This window comes from Epinephelus moara, chromosome 5 (assembly GCF_006386435.1).
Source record: "Epinephelus moara isolate mb chromosome 5, YSFRI_EMoa_1.0, whole genome shotgun sequence".
Classification (NCBI taxonomy): domain Eukaryota; kingdom Metazoa; phylum Chordata; class Actinopteri; order Perciformes; family Serranidae; genus Epinephelus; species Epinephelus moara.
The window spans coordinates 28067704-28084387 of record NC_065510.1 but is presented as its reverse complement, the minus strand read 5'-3'; the positions used below and the strand labels follow the sequence as shown (position 1 = coordinate 28084387).

The window sequence follows — 16684 nt, the reverse complement described above, 5'->3', positions numbered from 1 at the left end:
CCAAACACTTCTTCCCAGAATGTTTTTAATTTTGGGCATAACCAAAATATGTGGGTTTGGTTGCCAATGTGTGGGCCACAATTTCTCCAGCATTTATTTGAGTGTGTTGTGCCAAATTTGGCCACAATTTCAGGTGTCCGGAAGAACCTCATGATTACCTTCCATTTAAATTCCCTCCACACATTTGCATTAGTTACCAGATGTGCTTCAGTACATATTTCTTCCCACATATCTAGTGATATAGTTGAATTAGTCTCAATTTCCAATCTCTCTTTAACTTTTATTGTATTATTCGAATTCATATCTAGAAATATTTGATAACAATAGCTTATTAATTTCTTATCCCAATTCCTTGTTTGTACTTTTATCAATAGTTCTTCAATTAGTGTAGGCTTAACAACTTTGACCCATTCTTCGTAAACCCTTTTTCTAGATGCGTGTCACTAATAAAAGTGGAACATTTAGCAAACACAATTAAGTATCATGGTCTCCATCGTGCAGTGCGTTTACATGAACTTAAGTAACAGGTTACAGTCTGCATTCTTCAGTGAGATGATTTTAACATGTAGACTAGAAGCCTGGTAACTGTAATCAGGGGTAGAGTATTAGAGAAACCTGAATTCCCTAGTTAGTTTTCACCTGTATACATCTGCCATGTATACGTGTAACCGGGTTTCTAATCTGCTTTTTTCAAGTACATCTGTACATGAAAAGCAGGGAAAGTAATGGTTGAGGGATGGATGAAAGGAGAGATCATTACACATAGTGATGTATTCTGTTCTTTGAAGTAACTCCATTTAAATCCTCTAGAAGTCTACATTAAAGCTGTTTGCCTCTCACTGCACTGTCAGTGTACTACACTAACAACTTTTTAATGTCACTTGTGTCATCTTTCACTCACTACCAGAAAACTCACCATTCTGTGGAGATTGACTCTGAAGTTCATATTGTCATCATGAAGAAAGGCATCAGCGTACTGGTCCTATCACACACACAGAGGAGAAGTCAGAACAAAGTCAATCTTTGGAGGGTGCAAATGCTGCAGCAGCATGGCTGCTCCTACCTCTGCTATGCAGGTGAGGATGATTAGGCACAGTCTGGCACTGTTGAGTCGATGCTCATCTGCAAACACACAAGTATGAGAATCTTAACAGGTGAGAAGAAAACAGAGGACTTTGGGAGTGACTGAAACAAATGAATGTTATAAAGTGTGATAACAACTGTGGTTTTGCAGAGAACAGCATTTATTTGTCACTGCTGTCTCAGACAATTACACGAGGACACATCAGGACAGAGGTGGAGCAAAAAAAGTTAAAGAATGAAGAATTACAGGACGGTAGAGTGACAGAGACAAAGGGGAGGAGGCATAAAGGTCTCTGTTTACCTTTAGTATCCTGCATTACAATGGAGGCGTACTTGAGGAAGGTGATGAGAAGGTTGCTGGTCTGCAGGTTGGGATCCAGAGGCAATTCTGGGTTGTTCATCACTACACAGCACACATACAAATAAAACTCAATCAAACATTATCACAGCAGATAAAACTCTAACCAATATTGTCTCTAATTATTATGGACAAGGATGAAATACTGTATATATAAACTAAACAGACAGAAAGACCATAATTATGATGACTCAAACTTTAAAGTCACAAAACTGTGCAATCAGTTCCAAGTGAGTCGTTCCATAAATAATGACGTCCCAAAAACCAGAGTCTGAACTCAAAGACTACTGTCTAAAAACGGGAATAACAAAACCCTTGTTTGGGCAGGCTGAGTGCCCATTCAGGCACATAACAGCCATTACAGAAAGTGATGTATTTGTCTCATTACTGTAGCTACTGTAGCCTGCGTTGTGTAGGCAAGCTTCTGTATCCATTTAAAAAATCTCTGCTCTGTGAAACATACAGCTTGTTTCATGGATAAATGATGAGTCAGTCATTTCTATCGCACTCTGTTTCCTTCCTCCTCAGATCACAGCAGGGGCCAAAGGAAGATTTCACACTGTCAAGAAAGATATCATCACAGGGGCTGTACTGTGGAAGGAAAAGGTGTATTCCTGACATGTGATTCCCAGCACGTGTGTGCAACTGTTTCTAACCCTCTTAGTGGTGAAGCTCCCATGACATGGCACACTGCATGTGAAACATTCATCCGTATTTGAAGCTGGAGGTTAATATTTCATACATAAAATGGCTCTTAGGTTTACAGCAATGGAAGGTAGCCAGAGATGGAGGCATACACCTTTTAACAGTTACAGCGTGTGTAGCAAGCTAAATGACCTGCATCTGAATGTGCTGGCAATAGCATTCATTTTCCATAAAACCTGAAGTGACAGCCATGCACGGAAGTTCAAAAGATAAAAATAAGTATGTGAGGTGTTGTGATAATCTGATTATTAAGATGCAATAATGCAACATTAGATGTGTCGTTCACTGTGTGTGAGCACCGCTCTTCTATCAGATCACCTTAAAAGTCTATTAAATATTTGAAAAGGCTGCTGGTGTGGGTGCATGTGTGTCTGTTCAAGGCAGTGAGTGAGTGAGAGTTTTTAAAAATGTATGTAAAAACACTGTCACGATTAAATGGAGGCAAAGAAGCAGAGACCTGTGATGCCAAAAAGCTTTAGAAATCCTTCGCTCCATTTTCTGCCCCTTTCAGTATTTTGATGGACTTAACATTTTCAGTTTAGTCCAATTCTGTTTAAAGGTAAAGCTGCGGTATAAGGCATATATGTAAAGGCTACGAACTGACAAGACGAAGTTAAAGCTGTTCTTCACTTTAAGCTCTAGTGTCCTTGAGGCTTGGGCGGTAGCACGGTATTACAGTATAACAGGGTGTTTGAACTCCTGATGGTATGACCCTCAATACTGTCGAAAATATAGACGTTCCTCTTTCTATTAAACTGATACAGAGCTGCTGTGTTAAGTTGATGTAGTGCACAGCACGTGCCATCAGAGGTCAGTCTCCATCGATGGAAAAGGCAGCTGAGCTGAGAAAGATGGTGACTGCAAGTGGTGGGGATAATGTGACAGGACTAGAAAAAGCCAGGCAGCAATGGCAGAGAGAGATGGTAGGGAAAAACGGCATGTAAAGCCAGCGTGTTTTATATTTTCGTCCAAATCAGAGTTGTTGGAACAGTGATTAACCAAGAGGGTTTTGGTGAGTTTTCTTTTGTTTCTGTCAAGTGTGAATAAAAAGTGTTTTATGATGAGTTAGCAGGGCAATATTTATATATAATATTATATATAATAATAATAATATTTATAATATTTTCAATATTTATTCATATATTAGCTAGTCTTAGTTTGGTGAAAGAGAAAAACTTGCATTCAGGAGGTGTACATTTGCAATTTTCTGTTTAATAGCAACAGCACGGTTTGAGGTTGCTACACTTTAAAAGCCAAGAGAGATTGTGAACATAGCAACGTAACAGACTTGCTGCTCTGGGGGGTGGTAGGGGGGTGTTTACACCAACACTATTAGTACTGTATATACTCGTGAATTGTCAGGAGGGTATGAAAATATAGATACCACCCAAGCTGAGAGTCCTTCAGCTAGACAGCACTATAGCTGAACAGTGAAGCCAGTATTTGAGGTTATAAAATGCAGTTTCCATGATGACCACTAGACTGTGCCTCTAAAAAACAAAGCACTAACAGACTTCTGAAGCCAATGGGAAATAACCCTTGTTTCTTTCCAAAATAAAAGTTAGAGTTTCACGACTAATTGAATTTGACTGCTACTTTGCCTAAACCCACTCTTCTACTCTTCCAGGTGAAACACAGTTACCATTACCCCCCTGCGATCTGCAATTTCACATGTCACTGCTTTCTAGCGTCACCTCAGATCCTCCCTGCTGCAGATAATGTGGCTACAAAAACTGACATGAAGTCAGTGAGAGGTAAACCCTAATATACACTTGAGATATTTCCTTTAGAAATCAATGGGTTTATGTGACAGACACTACATTCAAGTTTTTGGCAGTATGTCTCCCCAAACAAAAATATTACAAAGTGTTTGACTTACTGTCTAAGGAGGGCGGTGTTGTGCCAAGTGGTGTTGTAGGTGTGGTTGGAGTAGGGGTGACAGGTGTGGTTGCAATGTCCATCTCAGGGTGGCTCTGTTGATAGACCAAAAACACATGTTAAATGTCATTAATAGCGAAAAGATGTCACTTGAGTCCCATAATGTACCGAGAAATGCAACAGTGCAGACTGGGCAGGAAATTCATATAAGAACTCAGAGCAAGGAACATGATGCCATTTAGTGGAGACTGGAGGATGGGTGTTTACTTCTGACAGGGAAAAACATTTCCACAAAATGGTTCACTAATTATGCCTGCTAATTTATGAGATTTATACTTAATTACAGCATAGCAAAAAGCAGCACAGTGACTTAATGGCCTCAGATGGAAGTTAGTGGCTGCTGCTCTAATTGCATCTGACCAACCCTCGCCATTCAGTTTGTTACTTATGATGGCTCAACGCTGAATTTGCGTGTTCCCGCAGGGAATAATAAAGTGCAAGAAACAAAGTCAAATGAATAATGGCAGAAAGACGATTTTCACATCTCATGCACCTTTTAGAAAAATGTACTAATAGCAGTGTAACATCACTGTATCTCGACATTTCCTGCTGACGTATGAGATCTACATATAAAATAATGCAATAAACAGTCTGAAAGGAAAAAACGTCCGTCTCCTCCTCTATTCTATCCACTATCTTCTAGTTTTGTACGTCATTAGATGCCAAATCACATCACAGAAGCCAAGCCCGACAGGAGATTAGAAGACAAAGAAACAGAAAAGATTATTTTCCAGCAAAAGTAGAGTGAAAAAAACAAAGGCAACTGAGGATTTAATGAATACAAAAGCTTGGAGAAATGTGTTTAAGGCCAACAATAAAGTTTGCCAAATATTACAGAACTCCTGACTTGATAAAATCCTCTTCAGAGTGTTTGTATCTTAATTCATAACTCAACCCATTGTGGTTTTGAAACTATGCAGGCTCTTAAAAAGTCATCTCTTTCATTGCTGGAACAACCACAAATCTCTCCTGAGCAAAAAATCAATTCTCTTTAAATTTTTAATAACATCGAAATACAGGTGAGCACACGTGTACACTATGTGAAGAAGTAATGAACCTTACCTGTGCTAATACAGTGATGAAGTTGCGGTTAAGGTGCACAGCCTCATAAAGTGCCAGCAGAATTGCCTCATTTGTCCTTAAAAAGAAAGGAAAGTTAGGTCAGCTTTGACTTTCATGAAGTAAAATCTCCACATCTTCAAATAAAAACAAACTGGACAGAAAAGATGCTCCAGGCTTTGATTCACTGGAGCTCAAAAAACAAGTGGAGGGGCAGTCTGCTGTTTAAAGTTTATGAACAAACGCATCAGAGGGTCACTTTTTTAATTTTCTGTGTCATTAAGTTCTGCACAATATGTTCGACTACACATACATCATTTTCCAAATTTCTTTACATTCAATTTTAATTTTGATGAATGAGTTGACATTACGGATGTAAAACAACAGGACCAGGGCAGTAATTAACAGGCGACTCTTAAGTGAAAACAACAGTTACAAAAAGTCTACACTGTGTGAGAGTCTGACCTGTCCCTCCTGAAAAGGGAACACCACCTAAATTAAGAATTCCAATATGTTATCTCAATGGCCTTGGAAAGTTCAATCAATATTTGTGAACATGATCTGGTCTCTCTCAAAGCCAGGGAACAGAGGAGTCTCAAACTTGTGATGTCATAGGAAATAAAGTCTGGAGCTGCTCCACAGACAATAAATGAGAGACTGATTTTGTGGACCCGCCGAATATTTGTTTTCTTTTTTATACCCAAATGAGCTTCATTCTATTGTAGCATTCTCAGCTGTGCAGCCATACACTCAGAACATTCCCCTGTATGCTCTCTGTGTTGTCTATACCATCTTTCACTATTCATTGTCTATGGAACAGCTCCAGACATTATACCCTATGACATCACAGCTTTGTGTTTTCGCACGTTTTTGGATTTGAGAGTGAATTGTTAATGTTAACTAATATTTTTGGACTGTCTTAGACCATAGGAATAACATGTATGAATTTTGAAAATGGATGTAGTTCCGCTTTATCAACTTTTCATATTTTTTATTCCTGCCACATATAGTCATGATCAACATGTGTAAATGTTGCCCCCAACAAATAAAGAACTTGTGTCTTGAGCCAATCAAATTTGAGGCTGTCTATGCAGCAGAAAGACACAAATACGTCTGAAATTGTTGCTATATGACCAGAGAAAACAGAGAAAAAGGGCCGTGGCATTCGTATTTGTTCAAGAGGTAGAAAACTTACAACTACTACCAGAATGCACTGCCCTGCCACAGAACCATAAATGCTCCCATTGGTGGGCAATGTAATGTAGCTTTGTCCATTTTGACACAGAAAATGATATGGCTGCTGACTGGTAAAAACAAGTTGAACAGTAAGTAAATATGTAAAGTATGTTTCTGAAACCATTATAGGTGTGAAAAAGGCAACACAGTAAAAGAATCTTGGTTCATATAAAGTCAGCACTGCTTAGTTTTACCGTTTGATCCCAGTGTTATTACAATACAGGAGACAGTATGGCTCTGACTTATTCCTGTCAAAAGAATTCTCATATCCAGCCAAACAGTGCACTAAAATATGTTTCTGGAGACATTTTAGGTGAGAAATAGGCAATACAGTAACAGAGTCTTGGTTTATATTTGATCAGCACTGCCTAGTTTTACAGTTTGATCAAAGTTTGGTCTGCCTTTGAGACAGAAAGAGAGAAATGGAGAAACATCCCCCTGCAGAGCGGGAGAGCCACCGTTTTAGATGTGCCCATGTGCGAGTACCAGAGTCTCAGTTGTATGTTGTACAGAGAGATGGCTAAATACATATTTTAGATCGTTGTAAAAAAATAACCTTGCGTTCACAATTGCTTGTTTGAAGCAGAAATAGAAAACTTCTACTACCTAGTGCACTGGCGCACTAGCTCGCTAGCTAACACTGTCTCCTCATCAGCTTCTTAATCCAATAGAGAATATAGCAACTTTCACCACAGTTCGTTTTAGGAGGACCACTCCAAGGTGGACACGAGGACACTTGTTTCTGGCTGCTAGCATTAGCTAGCTGAAAATGACTGACAGGTACCCCACCCTCTCGAGACCACGCATGCGCACGTCTACAATGGTGGCTCTCTGGCTCTGTAGGGGGATGATATTGGAGAAAGGGGCGGCTCTCTCTCGAAAATGTAACATCCAATAGTTTGAGCTGGGAGATAAGCAGGGAGAGCTGGGTGCTGGTAAGATGGAGGGAAGTTTACCATAGTTCATTTACACATTCCACCCACACTGTTATGACACAAAGCTGGCTGAAAACCGGCAAAGTATCCCTTTAGAAATTCTTGAAAAACATGATTAACTTTAGAGTGAAACAGAGGACAAGCCAAAAACACTGCAGCTGTAATGGATCCTCTCATTGAAGGCACAGAGAACAATGCATGACTGATGGAGAAGAACTTCAATTACTTTGCACTTACTGTACAGAGAGTTTCTCATCCGCGTCAGCTATGAACATGCTGCCCACCTGTGGACAGAAGCAGAATCAAGCAATCACATACACTGTGGGAAAGAACAGCTGCCCCAGTCAGGAGCTGCACATCAAACTCTTTGTACACCAAATATATGCTGATGGAAGAAATAAAAATATATTCAAAATAGATCTACTGTGAAGTAAGAATAAAATCCTACCATACTGGTGAGGGTAGAGAAGAACCCGCCCTGGTTCTCCTCCTCTTTGTCTTTGTACTGCCTAAAAATCAAAAAGAAGGACAAAGACGGAAAGAAGTGACTAAAGGAAGTGGAGAAAGTGACAAATAAATTGAAGTCCGGTAGGACTGCACAGCAGCAGAGGCAGAGATATATGTTCTCACTCAAACATAGCACTTGTAACCTAACACACATTCACCTAACATCTCCTTCCACTCCCTGCAACGCATTATCTAAGGGACACTCGCTGTATACACAAAAACAATGAACTGTATGGAGCCACCATCCATCACTTTGATTTGTCTGTCGACGCACGCAGGCGGACGAGACCTCCTTCACAAACAGCATTTTAATTCCCAAACCTTGACTCATCCAAAAAACATTACCGGCTGCCAAAGAAAACTGTCAGATATAAATAACTAAAAGTATAAAGGGCCCTTTTTTTCCAGGAGAATAGAAATAGCACATTTGCGGGAGACATCAAACTAAAGTGATGACGCCAGTGGCCTCAGCACATCGTGAACTGCATCATTAAAAACACGTTTTCGACACGCGGACATTTTTAGATCTCACCTGTTATATTCTGTCAGAGCCTGGTGGACGACCATACCCATTCCCTGGAAGAAAAGAACATCCAGTGTGTCAGTAAAACCTTTGATGATCTGCTTGACGTGAAGGCCTACATCACACTGGCTATGTATTATTCTGGCGTTAAAAAGAGACAGGAAGTAAACAACATACTTACATCTAGTGTTGGCTCATCGTCCACAATGGAGAGCTTCACAATGTATGGATTCACAGACTGACAAACAGAGAGAATTAGTGAAGTTAGAGGCAGTTTGTCAAATACTTGACAAAAAAAGTTAATACTTCATGACCCTTAAAAGGAAAGTTCTCTTTTCAGTTTTTCCCCGAGCTCAAGGGGGTCATCTACAGATGTGAACATGCATGCATGGAGATCAGCTTTCTTGTAGACAAACAGGGAAGCACAGACCATGTGATCCTGGATCATAAAACAACTTTATTTTTATTAGTTGGATTATTAGCAGTATTTTTCATGTACCTAAAATGCAGACTGTTGCAGCACACTTCAGCCAAGTCTTCTGCATTTTACTAGACTTAATTCTCCTTGTGTCGCTGCCTGCTTTGCTGACATCACAGGGTGCATCCAAAAACCTCACTCCTCTTCCATTTATCCCCTCCCACGCCGCAACTCTTATCCTTCCAGGAAATAACTGGAGAGGGGAGTGAATTGGAAGTAATTTCAGAGAAAATGATTGCTTCTCTCTCATCTAAATGTAGGACAAGTGCGTCTTTGATACCTGACCTGATCGGGTCAAAGTTTTTATGTTCATCTGGTGCCAAATAGAGATGTCATGTTCAGCTTCAACAAATAAGCTTGTTGACGTGTTCATGGATGAATCAGTGGCTCAGACTACAGTGATTTTACCCATCTGTGCTTTGCAACATTCCCTTTGTGAAAATTAAAACAGAGCAATTAAATCTTACACTCTTATTATTCTCTCGTTTCCCTTGGGTGTGGTGCAACTCAGAATTAAAAGACTTCCAAGTGACAACACCTGTACTTAAAGGTTGGGCTGGTGTAAAAACATTCAAACTGGTTTGATATAACAACAGCAGACTGGAGCAGTGAACCAAATATGACTGTGTCGGACTTGGCTCAGCAGCCGCTCCCGAATGGACCATAATGACACTGTGGCCCAACAGCAAATGAGCGTCCAACTATCATCTAACATTGGAACTCTCTGTCCACACTGAATCCCTTAAATGTGCACTTCTGTGACATCCCCCCCCCCCCCCCCCCCCCCCAAAAAAGATGTGCGAGTAGCCTACTTGCCATCTTTCTATGTTTGTAACGTTACTTTTTTTTAAATCAAAAAACACGTTCTATGTTGTGATATTTACTGTAAATAACATTTCATACAGCCAACAGTAAGGACAGTAGGTTGTTATGCCACTGTGTTTTGGTTTTTGTCGTAAAATATGAAGGTGTCCGATAATGCCTTGTCCACTGCGGCGCTTTCAAAGCGAGCGACAGGAATAAATAGAAACAGAAACAGAGTCAAAAATGTTGCCATAATGGCACAGTTTTAGTTTTCTTGAGAGACTAACTCTCCTCGTCTCCTCTTGTCACCCCAAAAACACACATGACCTTTCTAGTAAACAAACACAATGTGAGCCACTCTGCCCCTACCACCTCTACTGAAATTTGATCTCCATGCAGCCATGCTCACGGCCTGTCAGGCTCCGTTAGTCAGTTTATAAAAAAACTTAATATGTTAATCACATTCTTATACAGCTGGTTATATTGCTATACAAGTTGGATTTAGCCCCATGATGATTAACATGATTCATGATTAACACAAGGTGCTGATGTAGGCTACTGTTGTAATTTTTCTTGTCCATTTGTATGAAGGATGCTCATACAAAATAGGTGCTGCTGGTTCAGCAATTTCCCTTGGGATGAAGGTCTACCTTATTTTATCTTTATCTCTTTATATTCATTTTCTTTAAAATCTTCACATCAATGAATAAGTTATGTGCCTCAAACTCACTGACACTGCTGCTTTGCTTTACTTTTACTGCTGTCATCTGATCCTGAGGGCGTTTTCATATCAGGTACGACTGATTCACACTGTGCCCGAGTACGACTGCCCATCCTCTCCACTCTCCCGCTGCTCAGGTTTGTTCTGTGCCCAAAACTCACATCATCATCTACGTGACATTTTTATTGTGCTGGAGGATGAGCAGCTACTGTCGGGTGTGGAGCTCTCTGCCTAACACCAGAGCTCAGACTCAGACACCAACTCTGGTGTTTATACCTGATGCGTACCATACTACATGATCCACACTCAAGACCATCTTTTCAAGTGGACTCGGGCATGGACTGGCATAGCAAGCCCGGGTAAGGTACACAGTGTTTACACTAATCAAACAAACTGGACTTTGGGGTCAAGCGTACTCAGACCAGGGCCTAGGTGAAACCCCCCTGAGTCAGCCTAATCATCATCCGTTACACACACAGCACAAGTTTTTCTCTCATCATCAGCGCTGATCACAGGTCTTTTAGGATCCATTCCGGTATTACATATAATGATAAACTGACCTGTAGACCCATGAAGACCTCTGCTGTGCATCCTCTACTAAAAGAGACTTATAGAGCTGCTTCTGTTGTATCCTCTACTGTTGGGACAGCAGCATCGATATCAGTTTCTGACTCGTGGCAGAAAGGAAACACAGTGGAGGACAAAAGGACTGATCTCTGGAGATTTGGGATGCACTTCCAGCATCTATTGAGTGACACCTTAAAAGATTTTATTAACCAGCTTATTAAAGCTTACTACAGCTCCCTGCTGCTCAAAAAGCTTTTCAAATCGACAAGTACAGATTCCTGTGAGTACATGTACACACCTCGTACTTCCTGTAGTTGACCAGCAGGGCCAGGAGGACCACAGCATCATAACCATGCTGCCCTCTACTGGACACATCGGACAAAATCTGAGGAGGGGAGCGAGGGAGAACACAGATTTGTTTGTGAAATAAAAATCCCTAAATTACAGTAGACATAGTTTTACTCTAATTACTTACCTGTAAAATGGCTTCGAAGATGCTGTTGATCATCACATATTCCAGGATGGTGTTCTGACTAATATTGTCCGTTACCTGTAAACACATTTTTCATATATTTGTGATGTTTAGACTGCAGGATGACTGTCACATTACAAGTCATCTTCATTGATATGTTTTGTCTCACCGTAACCAGACACAGCAGCAGCTTGAGACAAAGGCTCTTCAGACTCTCTGAGCCGTCTCCACAAAGAAGGCTGTCCAGTCTCTCCATCAGGTCCTACAGGAAAAAAACAAACACAGGATAAATATAAATCATTTCTTTCACTCCTTTTTGTCCCCCTCTCAATGTACTTTCAACACACCTTCATCCTTTGCTCAGCCTTGTCAAAGCCCATGAGCATGTTGATGATGTCAAAGCCAGACGCAGACTTGTTCTTCTGGTGGACCCCACGGAAAAGTGCACAGAGTGTCTGTGGGGAGAGGCAGAGGCACGTAAACACACACAAAAAAAAAATCATCTTTTTAAATGGCGACACAAAACTGAATCCAGGAATCTGACAAACCAGATTACAGTAACAGGATTATCAGCATACTTCAGGTGCTGATAATCAGGTCCTTCTGAGCTTTTGGTTTGGTTTGGTTAAGTTCAGTTTGGGACAAATTAAAATGGTTATTTTTCCTTTTCTATTGTGAAAATTTGTTGACGGTAACAATAAAACTTTTCCCTACCATCACCATTTTTCATTACCCCCCTGTTAGGGTACCCAGCACACAGATCTGGTACTAAAAGGTGGAGCTGGACACACTGCAGTCCGTTGACTGGTCAACAGAGAAGCGTCACCATTGCTTCGGCGTAAGGTGCGGCTGGTTTCGAAGCTCATGTAGCCAATGTTCATACCGTGGCAGGTGTTTGACACATTACTTATCTATAACTATAAAATGAAAGGATGCTTTGCTGCCTCTAGCAGCAGCTATAGACTGACAAAAAATAATTTAAATCACCCTGCTGTTCAAAGGCTACTGTCAGCAGCTACTAGCAACTTTTAAGGTGGAATAGTCAGTGCATTATGACTTAAATCAATGATGATTTGTTGTTACTGCCACTCTTGAATTACATATACTTAGGCGATAATTGGATCTCAAAGTGTTTAAAAAATGTTGAAGAATTTCAACTGACTTATTTGAACCGCAAAATCTATTTCTTCACTTCGACAAAAAACATGGCAGAGCATTGTTCCAGTGGCTACGGCAGCACTACACCTCTGCTCTTTCTCAATAAGGGCTCAGTGTACAAACCCGCTGTTGTTAAATATCCCATCCGAACGGACTCTCACTCCAGCCTGTTCTTTTTTGTTTTCAAAATGTAAGCGTGCCAAACCTGTTCTGTGGACAATGAACAAGGTGCAGACGTTTCTCTGCATCACTGGAGAAGAGGAAATAAAGCAAGAACTGAGCAGGGCAGTGAGTAACAACAACCCCACCTTCATTTAAGAGTACTGTCTGCAGTGGAAATGCTAAACTGATCTAGGGTCTGGGGTACACTTTCTGTTCTAAAGGTACTATACCGAAAGTTTTGGTACACATGCGGTGTTAGTTACCTGCAGGGCATTGACGACTTTAATCTGGTGCTCCTCTCCCAGAGCCTGAACACAGTGGTGGAACAGAGAGTTGATGTTGTCCTGGATCCGCTGAACTTCCTCCCCATCTACACTCTCCAACTTGGACTCCAGGTACTCTAGGTTCACCTGAAACATAATAGGACAGAAATAAAACAAAAAACACTGAGTGAGGAAAACATTATTTGGAGTGAATAGAAAAGGAAGGATGGTAAACATGCATTGGAGTGGAGGATGATTAGGACATTATTAGGGAGTATTTGATTGACAGTTTAACAATACCCTTTTGTCAAAACAGCATCATCTTAGCCAATTAGAAACGTGGTGAAGGAGAGCAGCTTCACATGCAAATTAAACCACTGGATGACTTTCACAGTCCTATGCTGTGGACTAATCTGTGCAGTACTTGTTTGTACTGTATCTGATTTATGCACATCACTACTTCCTCTTTTTCTCTACATATGGTGTGTGCTGTCTTCAGCCACAAAATTTGTCACGATTATGAGGCTGAATGTGACCACAGACATCAGTGTCATTTTTCTGTACATGTTGCCAAGATGTCTCCATCTGGAGTTTTTAAAAAGCTGGACTTCTAGTACTTACAGGTTCTGCATGTATTATCAAGAACACTCACATTTTCTGCACATAGGTAGCCCCCTCCCTTTAACGAATTAACAGATTTATGCACATATAAATACAATAATGTCAGTTTTTCTTTGCATTGCAGGCTGCACACATTTTTCATTACTTCAACAGTTTTTGGCAGACTTTATTTTGAAGAGTATTACTGATATTATCCATATGTTTCAGTTAGTGTTACTGCTACCACTGCTGAAACATCATAATAATACACTGAGAGTTCTTCTTTTATGTAGAACACATGTCAACAAGACGTTCTCTGTCAAGTATTTTTCTCTTTCACTTTACCTTCATGAGAAACAGCTCATCCCAGAAGCGGGGGTTGTTTTTGGCTGGGTCTTCTTTCTAAATCAAAGAAACAGACAAGACTTTGTTTACACTTGCACACAATTTTACTTGTCTTTACTTTCCATTGCCGACATTCCCCCATTGTGATACTCACTCCGAAAATCTCATCATACATCAGCACCACCTTCTCTTTCAAGGGTTTCTTAGAGGACGACGTCCTCCTCAGCAGCCCTGCCTTCTTCTCCACCTGAGACATGATTAAGTCTGAGGAAAGAGATGCAATAGGCTCAATGAGGATGCACATGAATGATGAAAAGAAATGACATAAATTACCTTGACTTCCTATGGATAAGGATAAGGTGAGCAATATATATTTATGTTACACTCAACAACAATGTGTTTGTTAGTCTGACGTTTAGTCATTTCCAACTACCCCAGCCTGTGTGTGGCTCACAGCCCCAAGCCCAGGGTTGAGCATTATGGAGAAAATCAAATACTACAATATTTACAACCAAACCCCTTGATATTGACATTGCAGTGATTTTACAGGGTTTACTATTGGTGCTTTTTTCAAAATATTTACACAATGAGATTTTTTTTATATGTTTTACTTTATTTTCAGATTTTAACACAAACAACACAAATAAAAGTACAAGTCAATAAAAGTACAAAAACAAAAGAAGAAGAAAAAAAAGCTCTTATAGGTAGCATGATCAGCAAGAAGTTCAGCACCAGCTACAGAATGATGTATGTATATGCATATAGTACGAGTAAGATTACAGAGCTGAGGGACGCATTGTATCTAGCTGTCTCAGTGTGTTACAAGTTGGTGATTTCTGCCAACCAGGTCTTAAAAGAAGGCACACCCTCACATTTCCAAAGAGTTAAAATATTCCTTTTGGCCACAACCATGCCGAATTGTATTGTCATTTGTTGCAAGTGGGATATGGCTAATACACAATGAGATTTATGATGAATAATCATCAGTAATGTGGACATAATGACGAAATGGGTAAAAGCCAATAATATAACACCTCAAACAGTCTGGTAAGTTCAGAAAATTGCATCACTTTACTGTAATTCAGCCTTTAAAACTAGGAAAAGACAACACTCATGATACTAAAATATTGTCTCATATCCCTGTTATTGAAATTATATCAATATATTGCCCAGTCCTACACAAGCTAGTTGTTTCCTAATAAGACATACATCTTAAGAAACTGGCACAGATATATAGCTTTATATCTAAATAAGTAAATAGTAAATAGTGTAGTAAATAGTGTGTTTGACCAGAACTATTTTCAGTAAGGGATTTGGTTCACAACAGAGTCCTTTACAACACCATGTGGAGTTGACTGGAAGTTAACTACAGTGCCCATGTTCATCATTAAGAAGAAATATGTCAGCCAGCACAACAATGTGGCTCATTAATGTGTTTTTAGTAGTTTCTGGACAACAATGAAGGTCTATGAGACAAAGGAGTGAGACAAATAAGGCCTTGGCTGTGCAGGCAATACTTGTTAGTAGTATCAGTTCATTAATGCTTGCTTACTCATGATCACTACAGTCTCTCCAACCTCTTCTGTTTGCAGCAACAGATTGAAACTCCAGTCATGACTGCTCTCTGAGGGAATAACTCCTTAATTCATAACCTAATTTGCCAGGTCCCCAGAGGAAGACGTATCTAGCATTAATGACTGCTTTACTATTTTAATTTGCTCAGAGTGACAGATGAGCACTGTGCTTGGAAACAAGTCTAGTAACACACAACATGTATAGTAAAGTTAAACTGGCTAACAGATTTCAGTCACAGTGGCATACCGGTTTGTGTAAAGCTAGTTAACGTTACCTGCTGAACGTAAACATTTAACGCAGCACTTTCTCCTGTCATAAATAAAGTCTGGATAATTCAAGTACCGGTATTACGTTATCCAAGTAATTATCTGCTGGCATTTGCTCAAACTGATGGCACATGATAAAACAGCTAACCTGGGTAACTCAAGTGCAAGTTGGGATGGGCTGCTAGCTCGTTAGCTCATATTAGCTAACTCACCTATCGTCTGCTAACTGGGTTCGACTGGTTAACGGCTAACGGCGACGTCGTCACGTTAACTAACTGGTTTTGTATTGTTTCACAGTCACCACACGAGGAACACTAAGTTTATTAGAAGTTAGGTCACCAAGCGTAAATATACTAAACGGTTCAGTCTTCGCAGCTAATGCTAACGCTACCCACAGCTAGCTAATGTCTGTCAGACAAGGATCGTAACGTTTGTTTAGCGTTAGCTATTTAATTCACGGTGCGATTTTAACAACGTTGCTACGTTACATGAGCTAGGTAAGTATAGCTTAGTTGGCAGTGTGGTTTGTTCTTACCTCAATAAAAGTATTAAAATCTATGATGTGAATGTAGTTCATGAATCCTTGTGACAGCACTAGCCTCTGCTAGCATAATGCTATCAACAGCCTCTCACTGGTCCGCAGGGTCCTAGCGCCCCACGGATACCCCTTCTGTCAGGGTCATCCTCAGTGTTCACACCCTGTTAGTACAATAAGGAAAAGTATTTTACATTTGATCACTGGGGAACAGTAACATGTGTAATGTGATTATTTAGACGTCACATGCACAGACCAGTAAATTAATAAACAAATAAAAACATACTGCAAAGGCAACAGCTCAACCCTTCAGAGGAAAGAAGCATTTAAAGGGCTTGTTGCTGCAAATTGTTGACCAGCACTGAGGTCATTTTCCTAGACCATAAGAAGAGAG

The 16684-nt window shown here is 40.2% G+C and overlaps 1 protein-coding gene across 1 annotated transcript in view; it reads right to left on the bottom strand.

Moving 5' to 3' along the window:
* Positions 1 to 16411, bottom strand: part of armh3 (armadillo like helical domain containing 3) — a 36854-nt gene extending 20443 nt beyond the window's left edge. The window contains exons 1-17 of the mRNA XM_050044806.1: positions 16291 to 16411; positions 14069 to 14178; positions 13915 to 13971; positions 12970 to 13116; positions 11734 to 11841; positions 11556 to 11648; positions 11390 to 11464; positions 11213 to 11299; positions 8526 to 8582; positions 8354 to 8397; positions 7763 to 7823; positions 7552 to 7598; positions 5147 to 5222; positions 4026 to 4119; positions 1385 to 1486; positions 1064 to 1122; positions 917 to 982 (exon numbers count right to left, since the gene is read on the bottom strand). Of these exons, the coding sequence (XP_049900763.1) occupies positions 917 to 982; positions 1064 to 1122; positions 1385 to 1486; positions 4026 to 4119; positions 5147 to 5222; positions 7552 to 7598; positions 7763 to 7823; positions 8354 to 8397; positions 8526 to 8582; positions 11213 to 11299; positions 11390 to 11464; positions 11556 to 11648; positions 11734 to 11841; positions 12970 to 13116; positions 13915 to 13971; positions 14069 to 14170 (1275 nt within the window). The 5' untranslated portion in view covers positions 14171 to 14178; positions 16291 to 16411. The remainder of the gene's footprint in view (positions 1 to 916; positions 983 to 1063; positions 1123 to 1384; positions 1487 to 4025; positions 4120 to 5146; positions 5223 to 7551; positions 7599 to 7762; positions 7824 to 8353; positions 8398 to 8525; positions 8583 to 11212; positions 11300 to 11389; positions 11465 to 11555; positions 11649 to 11733; positions 11842 to 12969; positions 13117 to 13914; positions 13972 to 14068; positions 14179 to 16290) is intronic.
* Positions 16412 to 16684: the final 273 nt, after the last annotated feature.